The sequence below is a fragment of the Seriola lalandi genome, unplaced genomic scaffold (assembly GCF_002814215.2).
Source record: "Seriola lalandi dorsalis isolate HSWRI2012SDOR001 ecotype SW California unplaced genomic scaffold, Sedor1 jcf7180002054947, whole genome shotgun sequence".
Classification (NCBI taxonomy): Eukaryota; Metazoa; Chordata; class Actinopteri; order Carangiformes; family Carangidae; genus Seriola; species Seriola lalandi.
In genome coordinates, this window is record NW_019525498.1 from 1,485,945 (window position 1) to 1,509,792 (window position 23,848).

The following is a 23,848-nucleotide window of genomic DNA, read 5'->3' on the forward strand; positions in this document are numbered from 1 at the left end:
GACCTCATCGTTTACGAAGGTCTCACTTTCTGTCCAGACTACAACACAACCCCAGAGTTTTCAGAATAAAACACAACCCAGAGTTTTCAGAATAAAACACAACCCAGGAGTTTTCAGAATAAAACGCAACCCCAGAGTTTTCAGAATAAAAAGCAACCCCAGAGTTTTCAGAATAAAAAGCAACCCCAGAGTTTTCAGAATAAAACGCAACCCCAGAGTTTTCAGAATAAAACACAACCCCAGAGTTTTAGTTGCTCGAAACCTGGAAGTCGTGTGGACAGTTGAGGAAACGTAGCAAAAGAGATGAGTTTTAAATGAAATCGCAGCAGTGTGGACGGAGCCTCAGTCAAACAAACCTTATGGCCAAAATCTTCTGTCCTGGAGTCAGATGTTCCTCTTTTCGAGCCATTCCTATGGAAGACATGAAAACTGACCGTCAGCTGCTGGTCTGGCACTACGTACCATTTAGAAACCAGAAGCTTGATGTGGTCACATGCTCACCGTCATGGATCTCAAACGCCAGGCTGGTGATTTTTTGTGTGATCACCATCATGGGGCTGAGGAGAGAAGGACAGCAGTGAGGGTGGAGACAGACAGGTTCAGGGTCAGCAGAGACAGTCTGGACTGAAGGGGTCTCGGTCTTACCCGGTGAAGTCGGCAGAGTACATGCCGTAGTCGAAGACGTAGACTCGAGTGATCTGACACAGACTCAGGTAGCTGAGAGCCACCAGCAGGCAGTATCTGAAACACAACGGGACTCTGTCACAGTGGGGCTTCACATGCACTTTTACCTGAGGGAGGTGCTAGAGGATGGGTCAGGTGAAAGGTCACTACAGGTCAAATTCCTCCAGGGGGCCACAGGTGTGAACTGTTGGTTAATTTGACCTCTTCCGCCTGAATCGAGTAGTTTGACTGAGGAAATCACTTCAATATGAAGTATTTATTATAAACGAATGAATTTGTTATTCCTCCGCTGGCGACAGTCAGAGCGGAAGCCATTTTGTTTTCAGGTGTTCAGTCCATCTCATTCTCGTGGACACAATATCTCACTAACACCTCGACAGAACTTCTTCAAATTTGGCACAAACATTCACCCGGACTCAAGGGTGAACCGATTAGAATTTGGGGGTCAAAGGTCAAAGGTTACTCAAGACTTCACAGCAACTACGACAAAGTTTCACACAAAAGTTCATATATTCTATGACTCTGGATGAACAGGATGTAACCTGAGACTAGTCTGAGTGGAGGAAAAGGAGATTCTAGTTTTTGCAAAGATGTAAAGCCTCTTTAAAGTTTTATCTCAGTGACAATAATCAATAACCAATTCAATATTTTGGTTCCTTTATTTTGAACAGTTTTGTAAGTGAGTGGTTGTTTTCTCCTCTCAACCAGTGAAGCTTTTTAAAAGTGGATGGACCTTTAACATGGACTGTGCACTCTGAGGTGCTGTGACGACCCGGGGAACCAGCAGGTGGCAGCATAATCAACACGTCGCTGAACGGGACGTCCAGCACTCAGCTGTCCTCAGAGGGAGCTGCTGGTGAGTCCGTCTGACATGACTCACACTATCATGAGCAGGTTTGAGGACGTGTCTGTGTTCATGTGTCTGTGTGTGCAGCAGCTGTGTGTCACACTCTCAGACACACTGATAAAGACTTAGACCTGATTACAGCTGTTTTACAGTCTGTTAGAAAGCAGAGATTCCATCTTACGTGATGACTGTGGGATTGTGTTGCTGAATCATTTGAGTCAAACACAGCGCTGATTCAAACATCACAACAAATCGTCCTGCAGGCGTCTGAACTTCGTCTTTCTGAAGACGTTAGAAAACCTTTGATATCGAGCCAGAACAATATTATTCTGTTCTGACTTGTGTAACAGCAACATTTTCATTTAACATCAGCCAAATACATCAGTGTCACAGAGGGACCTCTGGAGTCTTAAATTATAATTATTAATAGTAATATAATAATATATATGGTATTATTATAATACAACATGTTTAGAATTAGTATATTATATAAATAACACATACTTCGTACCACCACCACACTCTACACTATTTCATATTTTTATTTTATAATATCTTATCAGCATATTTTTTTTATCAATTCTGTTCATTTTTATTATTTCTCCCTATGATTTAATTTTATTACACCATTAATGTCCACTACACCGTCCTGTTCACCCTCTCACAGAAGACACAAACATGTCTGTCCATTATAGGACACTTCATGTCTCGTACAAAAAGAGCTGAAAACAACTGAATTTAATAAAAGTCATACTGACAGAGTCGACCTCTGTCCACCTCTACTCTCCCAGAGGACTCGGAGCGTCTTTCTGGACGTCAGAGGTAATAAAAAGCTTCATCTTCATCACTATAACCCTCTGTCAGTGGCTGAGGGTTCTCTTCATCTCTGGACTGATTCAGGACTGCTGCTTCCTCTGGGAGACTTAATGTTTCCACACCCACAGAGGATCCACCAGAACCAGAACCCTCCAAACACTAACCAGAACACAGACACCGTCAAGCCAGCGTCTCCACCCCTGTACTCCAGCCCCTGAGCTGACCCCTTGCTGCGACCAAGCATCGGGGAGTTTGGGGTGTTTAGGTTGGAAATCTAGTTACACTGGTGGGAACGCTCAGCAGTGACCTCTGTTGACTGAAGAAGTCCAGACACAGAGTCCAACAGCTTTACCGCCCAAACCTGCATTCCTTTCACACATGACAGGACGACAGGGTCCCAGGGTAGTAGTAGTAGTAGCAGTAGTAGTAGTAGTGGTAGTAGTAGTGGTAGTGGTAGAGTAGTAGTAGTAGTAATAGTAGTAGTAGTAGTAGCAGTAGTAGCAGTAGTAGTAGTAGCAGTAGCAGTAGCAGTAGCAGTAGTAGTAGCAGTAGTAGTAGTAGCAGTAGCAGTAGCAGTAGTAGTAATAGTAGTAGTAGCAGTAGCAGTAGTAGTAGTGGTAGTAGTAGTGGTAGTAGTAGCAGTAGTAGTAGTAGTAGTAGTAGCAGTAGCAGTAGCAGTAGCAGTAGTAGTAGCAGTAGTAGTAGTAGCAGTAGCAGTAGCAGTAGTAGCAGTAGCATTAGCAGTAGTAGTAATAGTAGTAGTAGCAGTAGCAGTAGTAGTAGTAGTAGTAGTAGTAGCAGTAGCAGTAGCAGTAGTAGTAATAGTAGTAGTAGCAGTAGCAGTAGTAGCAGTAGTAGTAGTAGCAGTAGCAGTAGCAGTAGCAGTAGTAGTAGCAGTAGTAGTAGTAGCAGTAGCAGTAGCAGTAGTAGTAATAGTAGTAGTAGCAGTAGCAGTAGTAGTAGTAGTAGTAGTAGTAGCAGTAGCAGTAGCAGTAGTAGCAGTAGTAGTAGTAGTAGTAGAACCAGTGATATGAGGACTTTGTGAAGCTTACTTGTGCATGTGTTCGACTCCGGTCAGGATCATGATGCCGTAGGTGAGTCCGCTCTGAACCAGGAAGTGAAGAGCATACCTGGAAACACAGACACACCTCCACAGATTCACCTCCAAACACCAAAACTAACCTAATGAGATATTATACTACAACGTTTAGACTTAAAGGAAAAGTCTGTTCTTATGTAATATTGTTCAGAGCCAAATCAGCAGCGTGTTGGTCCATCTTTCAACACTTCCCTCCTCTGTTTGTGGCTCCGAGCCCATTGGTTCCTACTGAAAACGTCAAGCCAATCAATTTCCAAACTTGACTTGCAGTGAAAAAGTTAATGAGCTGATCAAAAAGACAGGTTCGATGTTAGATATTGATATTTCTGAAAAAAGTAACACAAACCAGTGTTACAGCGCCACCTGTTGTTGGATTTGCAGCAATTTTGTCTTAAAAAGGTCCAATAATTTCCTCAAACCAGATGCTCACTGTAGTTTCTATCGAACAAACATTTCAACAAACTATTCTTAAAATCAAGTTGCAGTTTGATGTGTATTTATGATAAATGACAGTAAATAGTAAAGAAATGGAGAGATGATGTCATGTAGAAACTGTCTCCTGACTTTTACACTGTAAAATCTCAACACACCTGGGTCACTCTTCTTTAATCCTTATTGAAAACATAACTAACAAATCGTTGTCAGATTTTTTTGAATAATATTGTATCGCAGTAAATTTACCAGCCGAAGCAGAATAGAGCGAAGTAGAGTCCCAGCAGAGTCGCCACCACATGTCTGATGAAGGGACTGGTTTTACTGGGATGGAGGAAGAGACGAAACCAGAAGGCCGACAGCAAAGCACAGAGCTGACACACCACAAAGTTCACCTGCAGACAAAGAGAGGGAAAACAGACACAACTATAAGTTCATTCAAGCAGGGACATATTTAACAGTTAGGATTCAGCAGCAGTAGTGATGCTGTCAACACTAGCAGCAGCAGTAGTAGTGTTGTTAGCAGTAGCAGCAGTAGCAGAAGTAGCAGTGGTAGTATTAGCAGTAGTAGTAGAAGCACTAGTAGTAGCAGTAGCAGTAGCATTGTTAGCAGTAGCAGCAGTAATGTTATTAGCAGTAGTAGTAGTGTTAGCAGTAGCAGCAGCAGTAGTAGTAGTAGTAGTAGTATTGTTAGCAGTAATGTTGTTAGCAGTAGTGTTAGCAGTAGTGTTAGCAGTAGTGTTAGCAGTAGTGTTAGCAGTAGTGTTAGCAGTAGTGTTAGCAGCGGTAGCAGAAGTAGTAGAAGCAGTGGTAGTAGCAGTAGCATTGTTAGCAGTAGCAGCAGTAATGTTGTTAGCTGTAGTAGTAGTAGTGTTGGCAGTAGCAGCAGCAGCAGCAGCAGCAGTAGTAGTAGTATTGTTAGCAGTTATGTTGTTAGCAGTAGTGTTGTTAGCAGTAGTATTAGCAGTGGTAGCAGTGGTAGAAGTAATGTGGTTAGCATTAATGTTAGCAGTAGCAGTAGTGTTGTTAGCAGTAATGTTAGCAGTGTTAGCAGTGGTAGTTGGCCTGTTGTCCAGGTGAGTGAAGCTGCAGTCAGCTGTCGGCTGGTGAACAGTCTCTAACGTCTGAGCTGATAAAATTAGACCTTCAGAAGATATTTAAAGCGTGAGAGCTACGACCTGCTGTCCATCTGACACATTACTTCACACAAGATCATCCCAAGAAAAATACATCTTTTTCTACAATGCCCAGAGGCGACAGAGGAAGAGTTGAGCTTATGTTTTCAACTTGTTCAACAGCTGCTGAACACGACTGGAACAGTAATTGGCTGCATCTTCTACCTGTTATGGAGTACTCGTATTATATTTCTGTGTTCAGTGCTGGTACTAGAAGTTTGGAGTATTACTCTTATTGTCTGTGTGTGCAGTGTTTTCATTTCCTGAGGTCTCTGAGCTAAAAGAGAGGACGACCTCCAATGTGATGGGGTCTCCCTCTGCTGCTTCAGTGAGCAGCCAGAGAAAGATGGACGCTGAGAGGTGGAGCTTCATTAAACCCACGTCCTTGTGAGGACGGACGTCTTCATCACACTCTCTCCTTCCTGTTTCCTCAGGAGGATCCAGCCTCAGTCCTGAGTCGACTCTGCTCACAGTCACAGGGTGGATGTGGCTATTTACACATGACATTTAGAATCTGACCTGTCTCGTGGCGTTTATCAAACCACCCTGTACGTCATTATTCCTCCACGCCGCCGACAGTCAGAGTGGCAGCCATATTGTTTTCAGGTTGTCCATCCGTCTGTCCCATTCTCATGGACACGATATCTCAGTAACACCTTGAAGGAATTTCTTTAAATTTGGCTCAAACATTCATCTGGACTCAAGGATGAACTTATCCGATTTTGGTGACTAACGGTTAAAGGTCAAAGGTCAGTGTGACCTCACAAAACATATTTTAGCCATAACTCAAGACTTCACAGCAATTATGACATAATGTCACACAAATGGTTCATATTTAATATGACTGGATAAACAGCACAGTACTCTGACAGGGTGTAATACTCTGACAGTGTAGTACACAGTGTACCATGTGATCAGTCTGAGGTATGGCTCATTAATAATGGACGCTGTGTAAACAGAGTGACTAGAGTCAGTAACGAGCAGACAGAGTTCAGACCCAGCAGGTCAGCAGGTGTGGTCTGGAGGATGGAGGGTCTTCACTGAAGACATCCTTGCTCAATATCAAGATTTTACCCCCCTGTGACTGACTGGTAATGATGTTTCCCAGTAAAACCAGTAAGTAACCAGTACCAGTGCCTCTGTAAGAGGACGACTCAGAGGGTTCATCTCCTGAATCGGCAGCAGCAGCAGAACATTGTGGGTCACCTGATCCTCATCTTCATCCTTCACCTGGACCATCAGGATCTGTTCAGAGGCCTGGCTCTCAGCCAATCAGAGCGCAGGCACATCTGCCTGTTACACTGCTGATTATATATCACCTGTTAACGTGTGTGGGAGGGATGGGAAGTTTTTTCATTTGATCTCTTGTGTTATATATATTTTTTTTTTTCTCTATGTTTTTAAATCAAATTCGTTCCTTTTTGTCACAAGATATAAGATTAATTTATGATAGTTTTCCACCCGCAGTGATCAGCCGAGCGGCAACTAATGAGCTGCGGGAAGGTTTCACAAAACACCTTAAGTTTTCTCCTTAAAATGTTCCCTTGTGTATTTAAGGTTTTCTCCTCGTCTTAGTTTTACACTTAAAGAATCACTTAAAGTCAGTTAAGCAGTTGCACAGAAGACCAAAGTTCACCTGGTGAAATTTCCGTCAAAATATCAGGAGGATGAGAGACCTGCTTCTAATGGCAGTAAATCAACGGTCTCCATGGAAACAGTAGAGTTTTACTGCTGTAAAATCTCTTTTACTGCTGCAAATGCCTGAACTTTTCTCCTTAACTAAGGAAACCTTTTCAGAGATTCATTTGCAACACTCTTAAGTAACTCCCTCAGCTAAGGAGAAATTAAGGTGTTTACACAGGAGCTGGTGGAGACCAAACACAGAGCTAACAGAGAGGGACACGGAAACTCATCAGGTGACACATGGATCATCATGATGATGTGTAACAGCTGGATGAGGTAAACAGCTGTTTGATCAGGTGATATGATCATTACCTAACTCAGGTCTGCTGATCTCATCATGTCAGTTAATCCTTTAGTGATTTAATTACACTAATCATCTGGAACAGTCCAGAGCTTGAAGCTGTTTTATTTTGAAACCTGACAGTAATCAATCCAAGAGGCTCCGTGGTGTTTTAGATAGAGATGGTGTTTCATATTGACAGATCACAGCTGACCGTTCACCTGTTATAATGAGACAAAGATCATTTTTAGTCTAATTATCTCATGATGAATGGGTGTCCATGTTTTAATGAATCCGGCCCACACTTGGCCCACATGCTTTTTTTCTTTTGGCCTGACAACATGACTGTCAGATGATACTTCCACATCTGTGAGCCAACACTGGAGGATACCAGCTGGACTCATTATTCATTACACATTACTTCCAGATGTGGAAGTAATGTGGGCCAGACTTGGGCCGAGGACCTGGGTCTATCCGACCTGAACAACCATACAGGTCGTTTGTTCCAACCCTCTGATACGACCCGTAGGAGGGTCTCCTGAAACCCCTGCATGGCTGCAGGCTTACCGGACCTCGGTAGTCATGGTTACCATAATAAACAGGCAACTGTACCGAGAGGTGTACCTACCCTAGTCGCCATGGTTACTATAATAACGGTCGTGTCTTGGTTAGGTTTAGGAAAATATGCTGATTTGGGTTCAAATGAGCACTTCCTCAACATTGGACGATCTCTGTTGTCATGGTTACGATTACAACAACTTGGTTAACTCTGTGGAGGCTCATGGATAAAAGGTTTCAGACTTTGCTCCTGTCATAATTACTTCCGCCACTAGATGTCGCCTAGCAACAAAACGTAACTATGGGTCATAATAACCTGCTGCACAAACGACCTAAATGATCGTTTTTTAGCTCTCTGACACCCCCCACCCCCCACCCACCCAGTTCGGATCTTCACCTTCTTTAAAAACACATAATTAAACTGACTTCCTGTCAGTAACATGAGCACAGATCAGCTGATCAGTTATTCCATGTTTCTCCTGCACATCACACCATGGACACACACCATGGACACACACCATGGACACACACCACGCTGTCAGCCACACACACCGTCCCGCTGCACCACAGTAATCACAGCAGCCTCAGACACCGTTCAGACCGGACCGTCTCTGCACCGACAGGCCTCCGTCCATTTTCCCGTCGTTCACTCCGTCTCATCCGCCCTGTTTATCAGTCACAGTCTCTCCGGCCGCGCGAGCCGCTTTTACCGCCCAGAATGTGAGAGCCAGAGCCGCCGGTCTCCGCCCCGGAGCTCCGGGAGAGACCACCGCCGGGCGGGGAGGCTGGGAGGCTCGGCCCCTGTGTGGAGGTGTCCCGGTGGGTCTTACCTGGTCCAGCGGCAGGTTGGTGATCTCACTGACCGGCTGCAGCAGGCTGGAGCCGGTGCAGGCCGTGGATCGGCTGCCGTCAGCGGCCATGGCTCCGTGTCTGCGGCCGGGTCTGCTGCTTGTGTGTCCGGCTGCAGCAGCTTCGAGGCGGCGACGGAGGCTCCGTGTCCCCCCCCCCCCCCCCCCCCCGTCTGTCCGTCGGTCTGTGTGTCCTGATGATGCTCCTTCCTCCTCTTCTTCCTGTTCCTCCTCCTCCTCACCCTGTCTGTCTGTATCCTCCCTTCTCCATCTGATGCCCCCCCCCCCGACTGACAAATTTTTTCTGTCTCCTTGTGTCCTCCTCTCCACCCCCCCCCCACTCTTCTTCTTTACTCCCTCCTCCTCACCTCCTCCTCCCTGCAGTCACCTTTACTCCCTTTGTTTTCTCCATTTATTCATGACAACAGAAAACTACATTCACCAAAACCTCTGACTCAGTCACCAATCAATCACCAATCAATCACCAATCAATCATCATTAATCAAACACTGTTTTCAGATCAGACACAAAGACAATCACTGTTCATCACACTCCACAGAATCATGGAGAACACAGAGTTCAGAACTGAGTAAAGACATTTTCTGTTTTCTGTTGACAGCTCAGTAACAGTTACAGTATTGATTACTGTAATCAATCAGGTATTGACTGTCTGATTCAGCTCTTACAAACAGTAAAACTTCAGAGCGACAGAAAGACAAATGTAAAGCACTAATGTTACTGTTATTTTACAGTACATCACTGTACATGATATTACACTATATGATGGCAGGATAATACAATCTGTTACTTTTGAACTTAATTCCTATAAATCCACACAAATTAAAAACAAATTAAAACAAGAGAATACGCATTAAAAATATATATTAAAACATCTATATGTTTTTTTTGTATTAATTTCTGATGGATTTTAAACATGTCTAACTTCACATTCTGTCTCAGACTTTTGAACTCTACTGTTAATAATACCTACACATATTAACAGACTGTGGATGGATGTATATTTATGTAACATCTGTCTATATAAGCATACATACATAAATGTATAAATATGTACAGGCTAGATATATATGTCAATAAATGAAGTTGTTCTATATGATTTTTACATATATGTACATATAAAATAAAAATGTTTATTTCATAAATGGAAATTCAAGACATATCTGTTTCCTCTTCACACTGCAGTTGACTTGAAGTAATTAAATCAAGTTTACTGGCTGTTTTTACCGAACTGCTTAATGAACAGGCTGGAAACACCTTTGCTGTTCATTAGCTAATGTCAGTGATCCGGATCCTCCACTCCAGCTGGGGGCGGTAATGATCCATTTCCGTGTTTGCAGATTAACCTCAAGAAGAAGAAGAAGAAGCAGCAGCAGCAGCAGCAGAAGAAGAAGAAGAAGAAGGAGACGGCGTCGTTTCCGTGTTTTGTTGTGTAGTCCCTGACAACAGCAGCCGTTAGCTCCGGGGACAAAACACGGGAACATGTCGGCTACCGAGGACGACACGGAGCTCCGGGACCTGCTCATCCAGAACCTGGAGAACAACGGAGTCCTCAACAAGCTCAAGGTCCGACAACCTTTAACCTCACTCCGCTCCGTGTCACCGGGAATACCGATGCTAGGCTAATGATAGCTTAGCAGCTAGCAAGCAAGCTGAACGGGTTTCGGTGAAGTCACGGTGACTGTTGTAGATTCGGTACCGGGGGCAGGTTCGGGTTTTCTTGAGCCGGTTCTGAGGCGGCTCTGTGTTCGCTGACAGTTTGTTCCGGTAGAAACTGATCGGAAGGTTTGATCTTCAGACTCTTTGAAGATTTAATGATCAAAATAAGTTTTAAAACCAGTTTCCAAACACACAGGAGCTCAAGTCAGTAGGAGAGGAAATCTTCACATTTCAAGAAAAGTCCCAATATTATGAAAATACAGTCATAATGTAATGAAAATATAATCATAATGTAATGAGAATAAAGTTATAATATAATCACAATACATTCATGATATTATGAAAAAACAGTCATAATATAATGAAAATACAATCATAATATTATGAGAATAAAGTTGTAATTTTACAAGAAAAAAGTCATAATATGAGAATAAATGTTTTTTTCTCTCCAGATTTTACATTTCTAATTCTCGTAATATTATGACTTTATTCTGTGATGTCAGATTTCCTCCCTCATTGTGGCCTGACACTGACGGTCTCCTCAGTTCAGAGCTGTGGCTAATCGTTATCTTCACTGTCCAGTCATCTCTCATCAACTGGTTAATCACTTGTCTAATAATGGAATAAAAAACATATTAAACAGATTCTCCAAGATGATGATCTGACAAACGCTAAAGATGCTCAGATTATTATCACAGGGATCCACAACATTCACATTTACAGGAGAAGCCGTCCAGGTCATTGATTAGTTTTATGTTGATGGACTAATTGATTAAACAAACCATTTGTGTGAGTGTGAACAAACAGAGACGCAGTGTGTAAATGAGAGTGACAGTAACTGTGGCCTGAACAAAGTTCGTCCAGTGACTTACAGTTTCTCTTTTTATCTTTGATTCATCATTTCATCCATGAAAGGTCAGAAAATGATAAAGCTGCTTCTCTTTGAGGAAGTTTAACCAGAACTAGTGAAATGTTTTCTTTAAAATAAGAATCAATGAAGAATCAAAATGAATGTCCTGTTTCCTGCTGCAGGCGGAGATGAGGGCGGCCGTCTTCCTGGCCATGGAGGAGCAGGACAAACTGGAGGTGATGGTTCATGTTCACAGTGTAGAGTACCAACCGTGGTTCCTGTCACTTTATTGATTTACATTTTGTTCCTCTTTGATCATCAGAATAAAACTCCTCTGATCAATGAAAACCTGAAGAAGTGTCTCAACACCAAAGACGGTGAGTCATTTACTCTCCTGTTTGTCCCTCATGCTTCTGTATTCAATCAATCAATCAGACTTTATTTGTAGAATAAAAGCAATAAAACGCACAAGAATAATTGACCAAGCAATAAATAAAAACAATAGAAATAAGATAATAATAACAGGAAATGAGGGAACGTTGAAGACTGGAGCAAAGATAATGACGCAGTGATGAAGATAAAATAATAAAATACTAAAACAGAGGAGATGTATTTAAGTGAGGAAATAACCAGAAATAAAAGGAAAAGAATCCAGAAAATAATAACACAATAAAAGGACAAACCGGTGAAACAGCTTGAAATATACAAATAAACAGAAAGATAAATAAATAAACATAAATAAAATTCAATTAACACCCAGACTGAAAAGGGCGGTGTTCCTGCTTCCCCTCAGCTGATGTCACCCAGCTGATGTTTGTTTATATGATGTTTATATATTTTTATCTGACGTTACTCGTGCCTTGGCCTCCATCTTGTTCCCTCCTCTGAGCTGCTGTCACTGTCCACACCGACGAGTCGGTCAGTGGACAGACATGTTGTAGGTGATGGGAGTCACCACAGGGGGGAGCTGTGGCTCAGCCTGCAGGATTCAAGGGAACCTGAAGAACCGTACTGGGTTCTCCTGCCATGTTTGTTACTTTAAGCTCAGAGGGTTTCAGTCGTCGAGGTTCTCTCCCTGCAGAACCCTCTGTCAGTTTCAGAACCAGAACCAGAGAGAAGTCTTCACACAGCAGCAGGTTGTTATAGAATATAGAACCACACTGCAGATGTTCATCTCACTTTGACTCTTCACTGTATGAAGTCGATCAATCAACAGGAAGTTCATTTTGATTCATTGTATCAGTCGATATTAAAACAGTTTTTCCTCATCACATGATCATAAACTGAATGTGAACCAAACAAGAACTGGTCAATAACTGATCTGATGTTTCATCAATAAAGAAAATGATCAGTAGATTCATCAATGAAGAACTCACCTGTCCTGTCTCACCTGTCCTGTCTCACCTGTCTTGTCTCACCTGTCTTGTCTCATCTTTTCTGACTCACCTGTCCTGACTCACCTGTTCTGTCTCACCTGTCCTGTCTCACCTTTTCTGACTCACCTGTTCTGACTCACCTGTCCTGGTCTCACCTAACCTGACTCACCTGTCCTGGTCTCACCTAACCTGACTCACCTGTCCTGACTCACCTGTCCTGTCTCACCTGTCCTGACTCACCTGTCCTTTCTCACCAAACCTGACTCACCTGTCCTGTCTCACCTGTTCTGACTCATCTGTTCTGACTCACCTGTCCTGGTCTCACCTAACCTGACTCACCTGTCCTGGTCTCACCTGTCCTGAATCACCTGTCCTGTCTCACCTGTCCTGACTCACCTGTCCTGTCTCACCTAACCTGTCTCACCTGTCCTGTCTCACCTGTTCTGACTCACCTGTTCTGACTCACCGGTCCTGGTCTCACCTAACCTGACTCACCTGTCCTGGTCTCACCTAACCTGACTCACCTGTCCTGTCTCACCTGTCCTGACTCACCTGTCCTGTCTCACCTAACCTGACTCACCTGTCCAGACTCACCTGTCCTGTCTCACCTGTCCTGTCTCACCTGTTCTGACTCACCTGTTCTGACTCACCTGTCCTGGTCTCACCTAACCTGACTCACCTGTCCTGGTCTCACCTAACCTGACTCACCTGTTCTGACTCACCTGTCCTGGTCTCACCTAACCTGACTCACCTGTCCTCGTCTCACCTAACCTGACTCACCTGTCCTGTCTCACCTGTCCTGACTCACCTGTCCTGTCTCACCTGTCCTGACTCACCTGTCCTGTCTCACCTGTCCTGACTCACCTGTCCTGTCTCACCTGTCCTGTCTCACCTGTTCTGACTCACCTGTTCTGACTCACCTGTCCTGGTCTCACCTAACCTGACTCACCTGTCCTGTCTCACCTGTCCTGACTCACCTGTCCTGTCTCACCTGTCCTGACTCACCTGTCCTGGTCTCGCTGCAGGTCGCCTTGTGGCCAGTCTGATCATGGACTTCCTGCAGGTCTTTAACCTGGACTTCACCTTGGCTGTGTTCCAGCCGGAGATCAACTCGGTGAGTGTCAGGTTAACGTGGTGACGCAGCCTCAGGTGTGATGTGACCTCAGACTGAGTGTCTGTGGTCCGTCATCCTCACCTGTATTCTGGTTTGTGTTCACAGCTGTCACATCATCCACCTGTCTCTCTTCTTCTTTGGTTCTTTACCATGAACATCAGTCCTCACTTCACTTCCTGTTGATCATTAACAGGTTTAACTGTGGACTGGTCGATTGATTCAAAGATGATTAGCCAATAATCAATCAGTCAAAATAATCGCGCTCATCCTTTAATCGTCAGCTGTTGTTATGGCGACTGTTTGGTGATGCAGTCAAAGACCCACCTGATGAGTAGTGGATCTGTAAACATCAACATGTGCTTTCAGCTGCACGGTCTGGAAGGCCGGGACCTGGTCTGCAGAGAGCTGGGTCTGTCGGAGTCCGAGCTGAACAGGAAGTCCCCTCTGCTGCTGGAGCTGGTCAGGAGAGGACGCCACAAAGACGAGCCGAGCGTCTGCACTCAGGTGAGGACTCGTCCAGATGACAGTGTGTGTGTGTGTGTGTGTGTGTGTGTGTGTGTGTGTGTGTGTGTGTGTGTGTGTGTGTGTGTGTGTTCAGAGGGTGGGTGTTATGATCTGGGTCACTGAGCTGCAGACTGTCAGTAGAGACTCAGGGTGCGGAGCTTTGGTTTCCTGTTGATCTCAGTGTGTCCTGGTTTCTGCTGCTGATGCTCCACATCTGCTGCAGCTGCAGAAGACTCGCCGGCCCCACGGCTCTTCTTCTCTCCACCTCTTCTCTTCTTCACTTCTTCACCTTCTCTTCTTCATCTCTTCTCCTCTTCTTCTCTTCTTCTCTTAACACTTCGACAGAACTTTTAATTTGGTAAAAATGTTCATCTAGACTCACTAACTAATTCGATTTTGGTGGCTAAAGGTCAAAGTTCAAAGGTCATAGTGACCTCACAAAAAATGATTTTGGCACTGTGAACGTGATGTCTTGAACTCCTCAAGGGAATCCCTTCAAACTTGGCTCAAAAGGTCAAAGGTCAATTGGTAGCGGCCTCATAAAACCCAGTTTTGGCTTTGTGAATTCAATACCTCAGTAACACCGTTCACCTGGACATTTTGGTGGTCAAAGGTCAGATGAACAGGAAGTGACCTGGAACTAGTCTGAGTGGATTAACTGACTTTAAGTGATTCCTTAAGTGAACATTATGAACACATACATATACACATTAAAGAAAGTCACACTTTAAGGAAAATCTTAACTTAAGGCGTTTTGTGAAAGTGACCCCTGACCTATACATCTTAACATTCGTTTGAAAACATGAGTAATCCCTGAATGATGAGGTCAGAGAGGTTTATTTTGAAATTCTACTTTTAATTGATCCACTAAATCAACTTGAAATAAATGAATATAGTTTTTACATTTGGTTTAGTGACGGTGTCTGTGTGAAACCTTCGTGGATCAGTGTCCATCATGGCGTTGAAATTCTCTCTTTTTAAAAATGATATTTTTAAATGTAAATGATCTCTCTCACACACACACACACACACACACACACACACACACACACACACACACACACACACAAAATCATCTAACCTCTAAAACTCATGTGTATTTCCTGTGTTCATGCTCTGATTGTTCCTCCTCTCACTTCGTAGGAACCGTCTCAGAGACAGATCACACACGCCCGCAAGAAATATGACTTTTATGACAAGGTGAGTTTCCAGGAAACCTGTGTATGATGTCATTGGTCTCTGGCCAATCACAGATGTTGTCATCAGGTGTTGATTGTTGTTCTTGTTTCCCGCCTACAGGAGCACAGCGGCTCGGTTTCAAAGGAAGACGTGAAGAGCGTCTTCATGGATCTGTTCCCCAGACTGAACAAGTAGGAAATAATTATCCGTCCTGGTTACCATGGTAACACATTCAATAAATCTAAATGTCAGAGTTTCACTACTTAAATATCGTGGCCAAAAGAACTCATGATACCTATGGACCAATCATTATCAAATATGACAGTCATCATCAGTAACTGTAAATCAACCAACCGGCAGTGTCTGACTCCGCCCCCAACTCCCAGCTAATCCAAATATGGTCAAAGAGGAGGGGCCTGTGTGGAGCTGAGACTTTGGTTTAGGCTGGTTCTCACCCACCTGTCACTCAAAGAGGCCACGCCCTCAATCCTCCATAACATTAGTCCTTAATAAAATGTAAACAGGTGAGTTGTATAAACAGGTGAGTTGTATAAACAGGTGAGTTGTATAAACAGGTGTCATGAAGGAGTAAATTAGCTCTAGAGACCAAAACAGTTTTTGTACCAGGCTGTAAACATGTTTATTTCTGCTGTAAAGTTGGACATTTTAACATGGGAGTCTATGGGGACTGACTCACTGTTGGAGCCAGACTCTAGTGGTCGTTAGAGGAACTGCAGCTTCTGGTTCTTCAGTTTCGTTTTAATGAGCGCTAACATTGTGTGATCTGCAGGAACATGTTGGAGAGGTTCATCAGTGACGAGCTCAGAGCTGCTGACAAAACCTTCTCTAAAGGTAAGATGGTTCATGGCAGCATTACAGACTGTACCTGTAAACAACAGTGGCAGGTATCAGCTGCTGTCACACCTGTGGAATCAGGTGTGTAACTCTGACACTGACTCGTCTCTCTGTCTGTTCTCAGCTGTAGACCTGCAGCTCTTTCTGGGGATGTACAGACGTCTCTTCTCTCAGTGCAGAAGTGTGGTGAGAGTCTCAGAATCTGTCTCATTTACATGTCGTGCTTTTGTCTTTTTTGGTCCTGCTAATGACCGTCTCATCAGTGGTGCCCAAACTGAGGGCTGTGGGTCCCTCCAGGGGCCCATGAATAAGCTTTAGTGGTCTCAAGGCGAATAAAGGCAGAGGGGAGGGGAAAGAAAAGATTTACAAGAAAATGAAGTTTTCTCTCATTTTTGTTTTTAATTTGGATTTAACAGCATATTTTCACCTGTCCAGGCCTCTGAAAGCCCCCCATCAATAATTCTCTAAAAAATCAGCTGAAAATCCTTCAACTAATGGATCCATCACACAGGTCAAAGACTGGGAGCCACTGAAATAATGTTTGATGAGTGATTTGATTTGGCTGAACAGATAGAAAATGTTGGACTGTTCCTTTAATGTCATTATTTGCTTCATTTGATTGTTTTTCTTTTGTAAAGTCTTTAACTGCTCTGTTGAAAATATACTAAAAACCAGGTGCTCCCCAGGAGCTCCCATTAATCTCCACCCTCTTCATGCTGTGTAGATTTATCTTGAAAAGATCAAAGTAGTTCAGTGAATTCACTCTGTGTCTTTGTTCAGGTGGTTCAGGACTCTGATGTCACCCCCCCCCCTGAGGAGAAGATCAGCTCTCCACCTGTCAGTAAGGTACGTCCGGCTCCACCAGCTGTGTGTGGTTGTGCTGTGAATCCACGAGGCCTGAGCTGTTTGTCAGCCAATCAGAAGAGAGGAGGCTCTGAGCCTCTCTTCTGATTGGCTGACTGTTTTCTGAGTGATCCAATAAAAATACAGCAGATTTCAGGTAAAAACACTGAGAGAAACCAAATCCTGCAAGGTTTGTATGGTGGGTCCAGGTGGGCGGGGCTTGGTGACTGCTTTGTTGTGACATCACAAAGTTCCAGAAGTCCTGACGGCTGGTTTTAAGGCTCAGTTTCTGAATACAGGCTGTGTGCATTTCTCTGTGGACTGAGGCTTTGATACTTTCACAGTATTAATATAGAAGCTAGAGCTGATCTATAATCTATAATCACACTACACATGGACGTCTAGAGATGATACCAACAAAGATGTTCCTACAGTTTTTATTGGCTGAGACATTTCTGCAGGTTGACTAATGCAACCTGATTTAAACTAGTAGCTTCTGAGAGGTGAGGAGAGACTGAAGGGTTTATGAAGAGCTGCTCCAACAGTCAGACACTGAAAGACGCCATGTTCAGACCAACATGAGCACATCATCATCAGCTGCTCTGATGGCGAGTGTCAGTGTGTGAGGTGTGTGTGTTGGTGCGGTGTCAGGTGTGTAGCCGCTGATGCCCTGTCCCTGTCGTGCACAGATCCCCAGGTATAAAGGCCAGAAACACAGAGGACAGAGTCAGACAGCAGCCAAGGTAACGACGTGGCGAGCGCAGGGCAGACACGCTAACACCCTTAGCGCCTGCTGCTGACGCCGACGCCCACACGCCGCTTCCATTCTTCTCTGTGTCACATTCACACAATCACTCAACTTTAACCCTTAAGCCTGATTGTCTTCTCAGAGTCAGACCTCAACACATGTGAAACATGTCGCTGTGACTTCCTCTACCTGAGGATGGCCCTTCAGAATAAAGCTTCAATCAGACTCCTCCTGTTTTTAAGTTTCCTTCAGGAACAGCTGTTAGGTGTGATAGTGTTAATGATAATAAAGTTGATGATGATGATGATGAGTTTGGAGTAGTGTCAGATCAGATATCAATGATATCAATGATGCAGAGAGAGAAATGCTCAGTGCATCATGGGAGTTCTGATGGTTAATGTCACGAGCTTCTGTCCAGTGATGGTGTGAGGGGTGTTGTACCTGCTGTCCACAGAGAGGGGGCGGAGCTCAGGACATATCAAACGCACTGCTGCAGGAGAAGCTTCATGGGAGTTGTAGTTCTTTCCCCCTCCGGTCGATCTGCGGACAGGAAACCTCTCTGACTCAAACTCTGGAGCCGGTCTGACTGAGGCGGGACAGGAAGTGCCGTCCTGACCTCTGAAGTACAGATCCAGTGTTAAACCTGACATGCAGCTGTAGTCTGACTGTGTGGAGGGAAAGCGTAGCACCGCTCCTCACCTGACCCCAGACCAGCTTCAGAAACCTGAACCAGGACGAAGCGACTGTCTGAGGTCGTCAGCAGCTGCTCAGACTCACCTGTCTGCTTTAATCCTTCATCCTAACAGAAACTCTGAAGCCTGCAATGATGATCACATGACTCTGAGTCCGTGAAGTCCCAGACCCAGGTGTGGGGGACTCACCTGCACCATAACGACTCAGTGTCACGTCCTTTTCCACACCACTGACAGGAAACACAGTGACAGTGACTGACTTCCAGTGTAAAGGCACGATCCCTCCCACTCCTAGAGGACTTTTAATGTGAAATACCTGCAGGAAGTGTCCGGTTTTATTGATGGGACGAATTTTAAAAACAGCAAAGTAGAAGCAGCTGAAAATAAAAGACACTTTGTTGATAATCAGAGTGGTGAGCAGGACACGGATCAGTGCTGTGGACATGGACATTATACTGAACTGAATACAGATACTTATACAGTCAGTCAGTGTTTAACTGGAAACCAGCTTCATGTTGAAGTCCTGTGTACAAACTAAATGTCAACATTAATTAAGATGATTCAGTGCAATAATCTTTCAAATGTGGATACAAGCACCAGAATTGGTGTGTTTTTCCATCTGGGGCCATTAATTTGAAAAATCCCATTAGCCACCGGAAATTTCTGAATGATGAACCAAAACTTCTGTAAGAGTCGACAGTCTACTTCTCCTAACATTAGCTCTCTAGGCTAACTCGCTAACGTACTTTTTGTAAGTAATTAATTTCATTTCTTACAGTTTACTAAACTTCACCTTCTACAATGTTAAAATGTTTGATTTGACACCTGGATTATTAACGAGAGAAAATAGTGGATGAACTTATTAAAAATAACATTTGCTTGCCAGAAGTGGCAGAAAGTTTCCAGTCTAGTACTTGTATCCACCTTTGATCTGCTCTTACTGGAGATGTTGTGTGATCATCATGGAGCCGGAGGCAGCGACACTCACTTCCTGTTTAGTCGTTAATCATCAGCTCTTTAATGAACCTCTGGACACTCGTCCAATGCTTGACGTGAAGCTGAACCTGCCGTGATGCGTTTCCTGTTTCCGTGTCGTCGAGCAGGACTCGGACTGCGTGACGTCTCTGGGTAGAGGAGACTTCCAGCAGCAGGACAGCAGGACCTCCACCCTCGCTGTGAGGAGGGAGCGTCTGGACCTGGACCTGGAGGTGGAAGACGACCTGGACGACGGAGACTCGTTCTTCGACGACCCGCTGCCCAAACCTCAGAAGACCTACGGCTGGTGAGGACGCCTGAACTCATCAGAGACGTTCGCTGCTCCCTCTGAATGTTGGTGAAAAAGAATTTGTTTACACAGCAACAAGAAGTGTGGCTCTGCCCACCAGAAACAACAGTAAACACAGCCTCAGGATCTGAGTTATTTATCAGTTATTGATTTGAGTTATTGATCTGGAGTTATTGATCTGAAGTTATAACTTTAATTACTGACAACTGAGGAAAGTTAAACTTGAGAGATTTGATACAGGATTTGGATTCGGTAAAGCTGCAGCTGACTTAGTTAGTTACTTAGTAAGTTAGTTAGTTAATTAGTTAGTGCAACTAGAGATGGTGCAGCTGATCAGTAACTACTTAGAAACTAACTAGTAATTCAATAGTCGACGCAGTATTTCCCTGCAGGAAGTGTACCTGTAGAAAGATGATGTTTCTGTTTTCACAATAAAGGCCAGGCACTGCCTTCACATTAAGGTGCTTTTATTGTGGAGGGTATGGAGGAAGTGAGTCATCATTAGCTCACTGTAGCAAACGAGCAGCAGCACAGAAAATGAAGAAGTGCTGATGCTTGTGCAGAATGAGTCCAGACATGATGTGTGTCCCTCTGAACTGACCTGTCCAGGTGTCTAACCCCCCCCCCACCCCCCGCAGTGCTTGACCTGTCACACCTGTTTCTGTATTTCCTGCTTTGTTTTGGATGTACCTCTGCTGTGCTGTCTGTTTTTGTCTTGTGTCTCCCCGTCCTGTCTTCTTTCCTCACCTGTCGCCCCTCTGTCTACCTGTGTGTCACCCCCCCTGCAGTGTTGTCCCTCTTAGGGAGGAGTGTCTGTCTGGGCTGGTCGTCTCCCCCATGAGGCGAGGCAAAAGCCTCAGCGAGTGAGTGTGCACGGTTAGCCCCGCCCTCAGGTGTCAGTGTGAGTCAGATCAGACTGTCACTGTTACACTGCCTGCTTTGATGTCATCATCTCATGTGTGATGTCATCAGAGCTGCTCCGCTGACTGGCTGTGTGATGGGCTCAGACAGTCAGTCAGATTACACTCCATCAAACTGTAGTGACCTCTGAGGAGGAAGTGAGCGAGCGGCGAGCAGCAGAGCAGCTCCGGGCATCGCCTCTCTCCTGGTTTCAACACGACTGAAACTAAGAGACCGAACGTCCTGACAGGTCCACGGGTCGACTGAGGACGTTAGACAGAATCATATTAATGAGACTGACTCTGTAACAACCTGTCTCTCTCTCTCTTTGTCTCTCTGTCTCTCTCTGTCTCTCTCTCTCTGTCTCTCTCTGTCTCTCTGTTTCTCTCTCTCTCTCTCTCTCTGTCTCTCTCTCTCTGTCTCTGTCTCTCTCTCTCTGCTCTCTCTCTGTCTCTCTCTCTCTCTCTCTGTCTCTCTCTCCCTCCCCCTCTCCCTCCCTCTCTCTCTCTCTCTGTTTCTCTCTCTCCCTCTCTCTCTCCCTCCCTCTCTCTCTCTCTGGTCTCAGTCTGTCTGTCCTGGCTGGTGACTCAGAGGGCGAGCGAGACGATCCTCTGTCTGAACACAGTCAGAGCTCTGAACTCAGGTGAGCTATAGGTGTGTGTCTCTCTCTCTCTCTCTCTCTCTCTGTGGATCCAGTCTTTGATGTATTGATCGTTATTGATTATATTGGTTATTGTCATTGAAAAGCACCAAACTCAATGAAAGATTTGATGAATTAAAACGTCTGTTTCACATATAGAACATATAGAGCATCACTTATAGGAAGTCCATGACTGTTTGTTCTGTATCCCAGGAAGGTGGAGGCGTCTGGGGCCAGAGAGGGTCCTGCAGGGTCCCTGTCTGAGGCTCCGAGACCAGGAGGGGGAGGGGGGAGCAGCACGTCGGAGCCGAGCCGCAGCAGGAGCGGTCAGTTATATTTGCCCAGTTCCTGACTCTAGTGTGTGTCCTGGGGGGGTAAAGGTTCGTCCTCTGGAGAGCAGGAGGCAGATCTACTGATGCTTCCTGTAAACGTGATCAACCACGTCCTGACACAGAACTGATTGTGTTCCCACAGGAGCGTCAGAGTCCAGAGACAGGGGCTCCAGAGACTCCAGGCCCCCCCCCCACAAAACTGGATCCCTGCATCTAGGTAGGAGTCAGTCCTCCACAGCTGCTCCTGGTCCTCTGTGATGTTTCCTGTGTCACACACAGACCGCCCTTTGTGATCAAAGGTCAAAGGTCACAGTGACCTCAGAAAACACCGTTTATCATTACTGAAACTTGTCTGAGAGGAGGACAGGAGCAGGACCACCGTGTCTCTTTGTGATTATAAAATAATTCCAGCTGTTCAACATCTGTTTGTCCAGCAGCCTCCACATCTGCTCAGACAGGATTAATAGAGTCAGTGTCAGGCAGCAGCTCATGTTCCTCTCTCTGTTTTCACAGACGACGTGGAATATGACGACGACTTCAACAGGTCAGTGTGTTTGTGTGTGTGTTTATTCAGTCAGTTCCTGTTTACTGAGTGAAGAGATGAATCATGGGAACTAAACATGAGGCGCAGTAAACAGATGATGATGAAGATGTGTTTCTTTCAGTCATCGTTCAGATTTCTCCAGGAGCGAGTTGAGCATCGGAGAGGAGATCGAGGAGGTCTCCATCGAGGGACCTGACACCAGCGACAAGGTGAGCACACCTGGGGGGTCCCTCTGGTCCAGGTTCAGGCTACTGGTCCTTGTTCAGATCCTGGTTCTGGTCCAGGTCCAGTCTTGACAGTCTGTTGTATTCTGCAGGACACCACCCAGGACCTGAGTGTGTCCCAGCTCAGTCAGAGTCACGAAGCCGACTACATGGAGGAGGTGGCCTGATGCTCCCATCATGCAACACTCTGGGCTTTCCCATCATGCACCTCTTTGTATCATCCATGTCTAAGTGTTTCACTGAGAGAATAAATGTTTTGAACCGAAAGCTCGTTCTCTGCACAGTCGTTTCTGAGGAACAGGTGTCACTCACCTGCTGCAGCTGATGACTCATCAGCTGATTCACTCATTCAGTATAACATGACTGTGCAGGATGTAAACATTAAAACAAACAACAACAAACATCAGAACTTAATGATAATAATTAGAAAATCATGAAAGACTAAAAAACAACATCAGGGAGACTAAAAACAACATGATGGACTAAAAAACAACATGAGACTAAAAACGTTACAGAGACTAAAAACCACGTTAAAGAGACTAAAAACAATGTGAGAGACTAAAAACATGAGACTAAAAAAACATGAGACTAAAAACCACGTTAAAGAGACTAAAAACAATGTGAGAGACTAAAAACATGAGACTAAAAAAACAGAGACTAAAAACCACGTTAAAGAGACTAAAAACAATGTGAGAGACTAAAAACATGAGACTAAAAAAACATGAGACTAAAAACAACGTTAAACAGACTAAAAACAACATGAGAGACTTAAAATAACGTTAAAGATACTAAAACCAACATGAGAGACTAAAAAACAACATGAGAGACTAAAAACAATGTGAGAGACTAAAAACATGAGACTAAAAAAACATGAGACTAAAAAAACATGAGACTAAAAACAACGTTAAACAGACTAAAAACAACATGAGAGACTTAAAATAACGTTAAACAGACTAAAAACAACATGAGAGACTTAAAATAACGTTAAAGATACTAAAAACAACATGAGACTAAAAACAACGTTAAACAGACTAAAAACAACATGAGAGACTTAAAATAACGTTAAACAGACTAAAAACAACGTGAGAGACTTAAAACAATGTAAAGAGACTAAAAACAATGTTAAAGAGACTAAAACCAACATGAGAGACTAAAAACAATGTGAGAGATTAAAAATAACTTTAAAGAGACTAAAAACAACGTGAGAGACTAACAAACAACATGAGACTAAAAACAACGTTAAAGAGACTAAAAACAACATTAGAGACTAAAACAACGTTAAAAGAGAAGAACTCAGTGAGTCTCTGACACTCAGTAACAAAAACAGTTTCACGTTGGTCACAGAATGGACACTTGTTTAAAACAGCAGGATGAAGAACAGGAATAAAAGCAGTGGAGCCAATAGCACCAATCCTCCGCTGTGGGCCCGGTCCATTCTGTCCAAGTCTCTGTGAACACAGTGGAGGGTCGTGCTCTTCACACAATCTTCATACAGCGTCACAGGAGAGGAGAGAGAGACAGAGAGAGAGAGACAGAGAGAGAGAGAGAGAGAGAGAGAGACAGAGAGAGAGAGACAGAGAGACAGAGAGAGAGAGACAGAGAGAGAGAGAGAGAGACAGAGAGAGAGAGAGACAGAGAGAGAGAGAGACATCTTTTTAGGTCC

The 23,848-nt window shown here is 44.3% G+C and overlaps 2 protein-coding genes across 4 annotated transcripts in view; one reads left to right on the forward strand and one right to left on the reverse strand.

Annotated features, from left to right (window-relative positions):
• mboat2b (membrane bound O-acyltransferase domain containing 2b) overlaps positions 1 to 8,553 on the reverse strand; it is a 14,864-nt gene extending 6,311 nt beyond the window's left edge. The window contains exons 1-6 of the mRNA XM_023394292.2: positions 8,405 to 8,553; positions 4,128 to 4,273; positions 3,400 to 3,477; positions 646 to 741; positions 502 to 557; positions 357 to 411 (exon numbers count right to left, since the gene is read on the reverse strand). Coding sequence (XP_023250060.1) covers positions 357 to 411; positions 502 to 557; positions 646 to 741; positions 3,400 to 3,477; positions 4,128 to 4,273; positions 8,405 to 8,494 — 521 coding nt within the window. The 5' untranslated portion in view covers positions 8,495 to 8,553. The remainder of the gene's footprint in view (positions 1 to 356; positions 412 to 501; positions 558 to 645; positions 742 to 3,399; positions 3,478 to 4,127; positions 4,274 to 8,404) is intronic.
• A 1,280-nt stretch (positions 8,554 to 9,833) lies between these two features.
• On the forward strand, positions 9,834 to 22,452 carry cep43 (centrosomal protein 43). Of its 3 annotated transcripts, XM_023394375.2 has the most exons (18): positions 9,835 to 10,006; positions 11,132 to 11,185; positions 11,272 to 11,326; positions 13,351 to 13,439; positions 13,806 to 13,943; positions 15,087 to 15,143; positions 15,243 to 15,313; positions 15,913 to 15,974; positions 16,102 to 16,163; positions 16,758 to 16,823; positions 17,510 to 17,563; positions 19,364 to 19,542; positions 21,011 to 21,088; positions 21,299 to 21,411; positions 21,560 to 21,634; positions 21,931 to 21,961; positions 22,083 to 22,170; positions 22,278 to 22,452. In XM_023394375.2, exons 1-18 carry the CDS (start codon positions 9,923 to 9,925, stop codon positions 22,350 to 22,352), a joined length of 1,431 nt encoding a protein of 476 aa, XP_023250143.1. In that variant the 5' UTR covers positions 9,835 to 9,922; the 3' UTR covers positions 22,353 to 22,452. The 3 variants fall into 3 exon arrangements, with proteins under 3 accessions (XP_087026537.1, XP_023250143.1, XP_023250144.1); XM_087170411.1 differs by lacking the exon at positions 21,011 to 21,088 and having other exon boundaries at positions 9,834 to 10,006; XM_023394376.2 differs by lacking the exon at positions 17,510 to 17,563 and having other exon boundaries at positions 9,836 to 10,006.
• Positions 22,453 to 23,848: the final 1,396 nt, after the last annotated feature.

Excerpts from the sequence above, each read along its gene's own strand:
- cep43 (XM_023394375.2), top strand. The coding sequence starts at position 9,923 with ATGTCGGCTACCGAGGACGACACGGAGCTCCGGGACCTGCTCATCCAG. Across the intron at positions 11,186-11,271 it reads AGGAGCAGGACAAACTGGAG|AATAAAACTCCTCTGATCAA; the intron begins GTGATGGTTCAT and ends TTTGATCATCAG. Across the intron at positions 19,543-21,010 it reads CCTCAGAAGACCTACGGCTG|TCTGTCTGTCCTGGCTGGTG; the intron begins GTGAGGACGCCT and ends CTCTGGTCTCAG.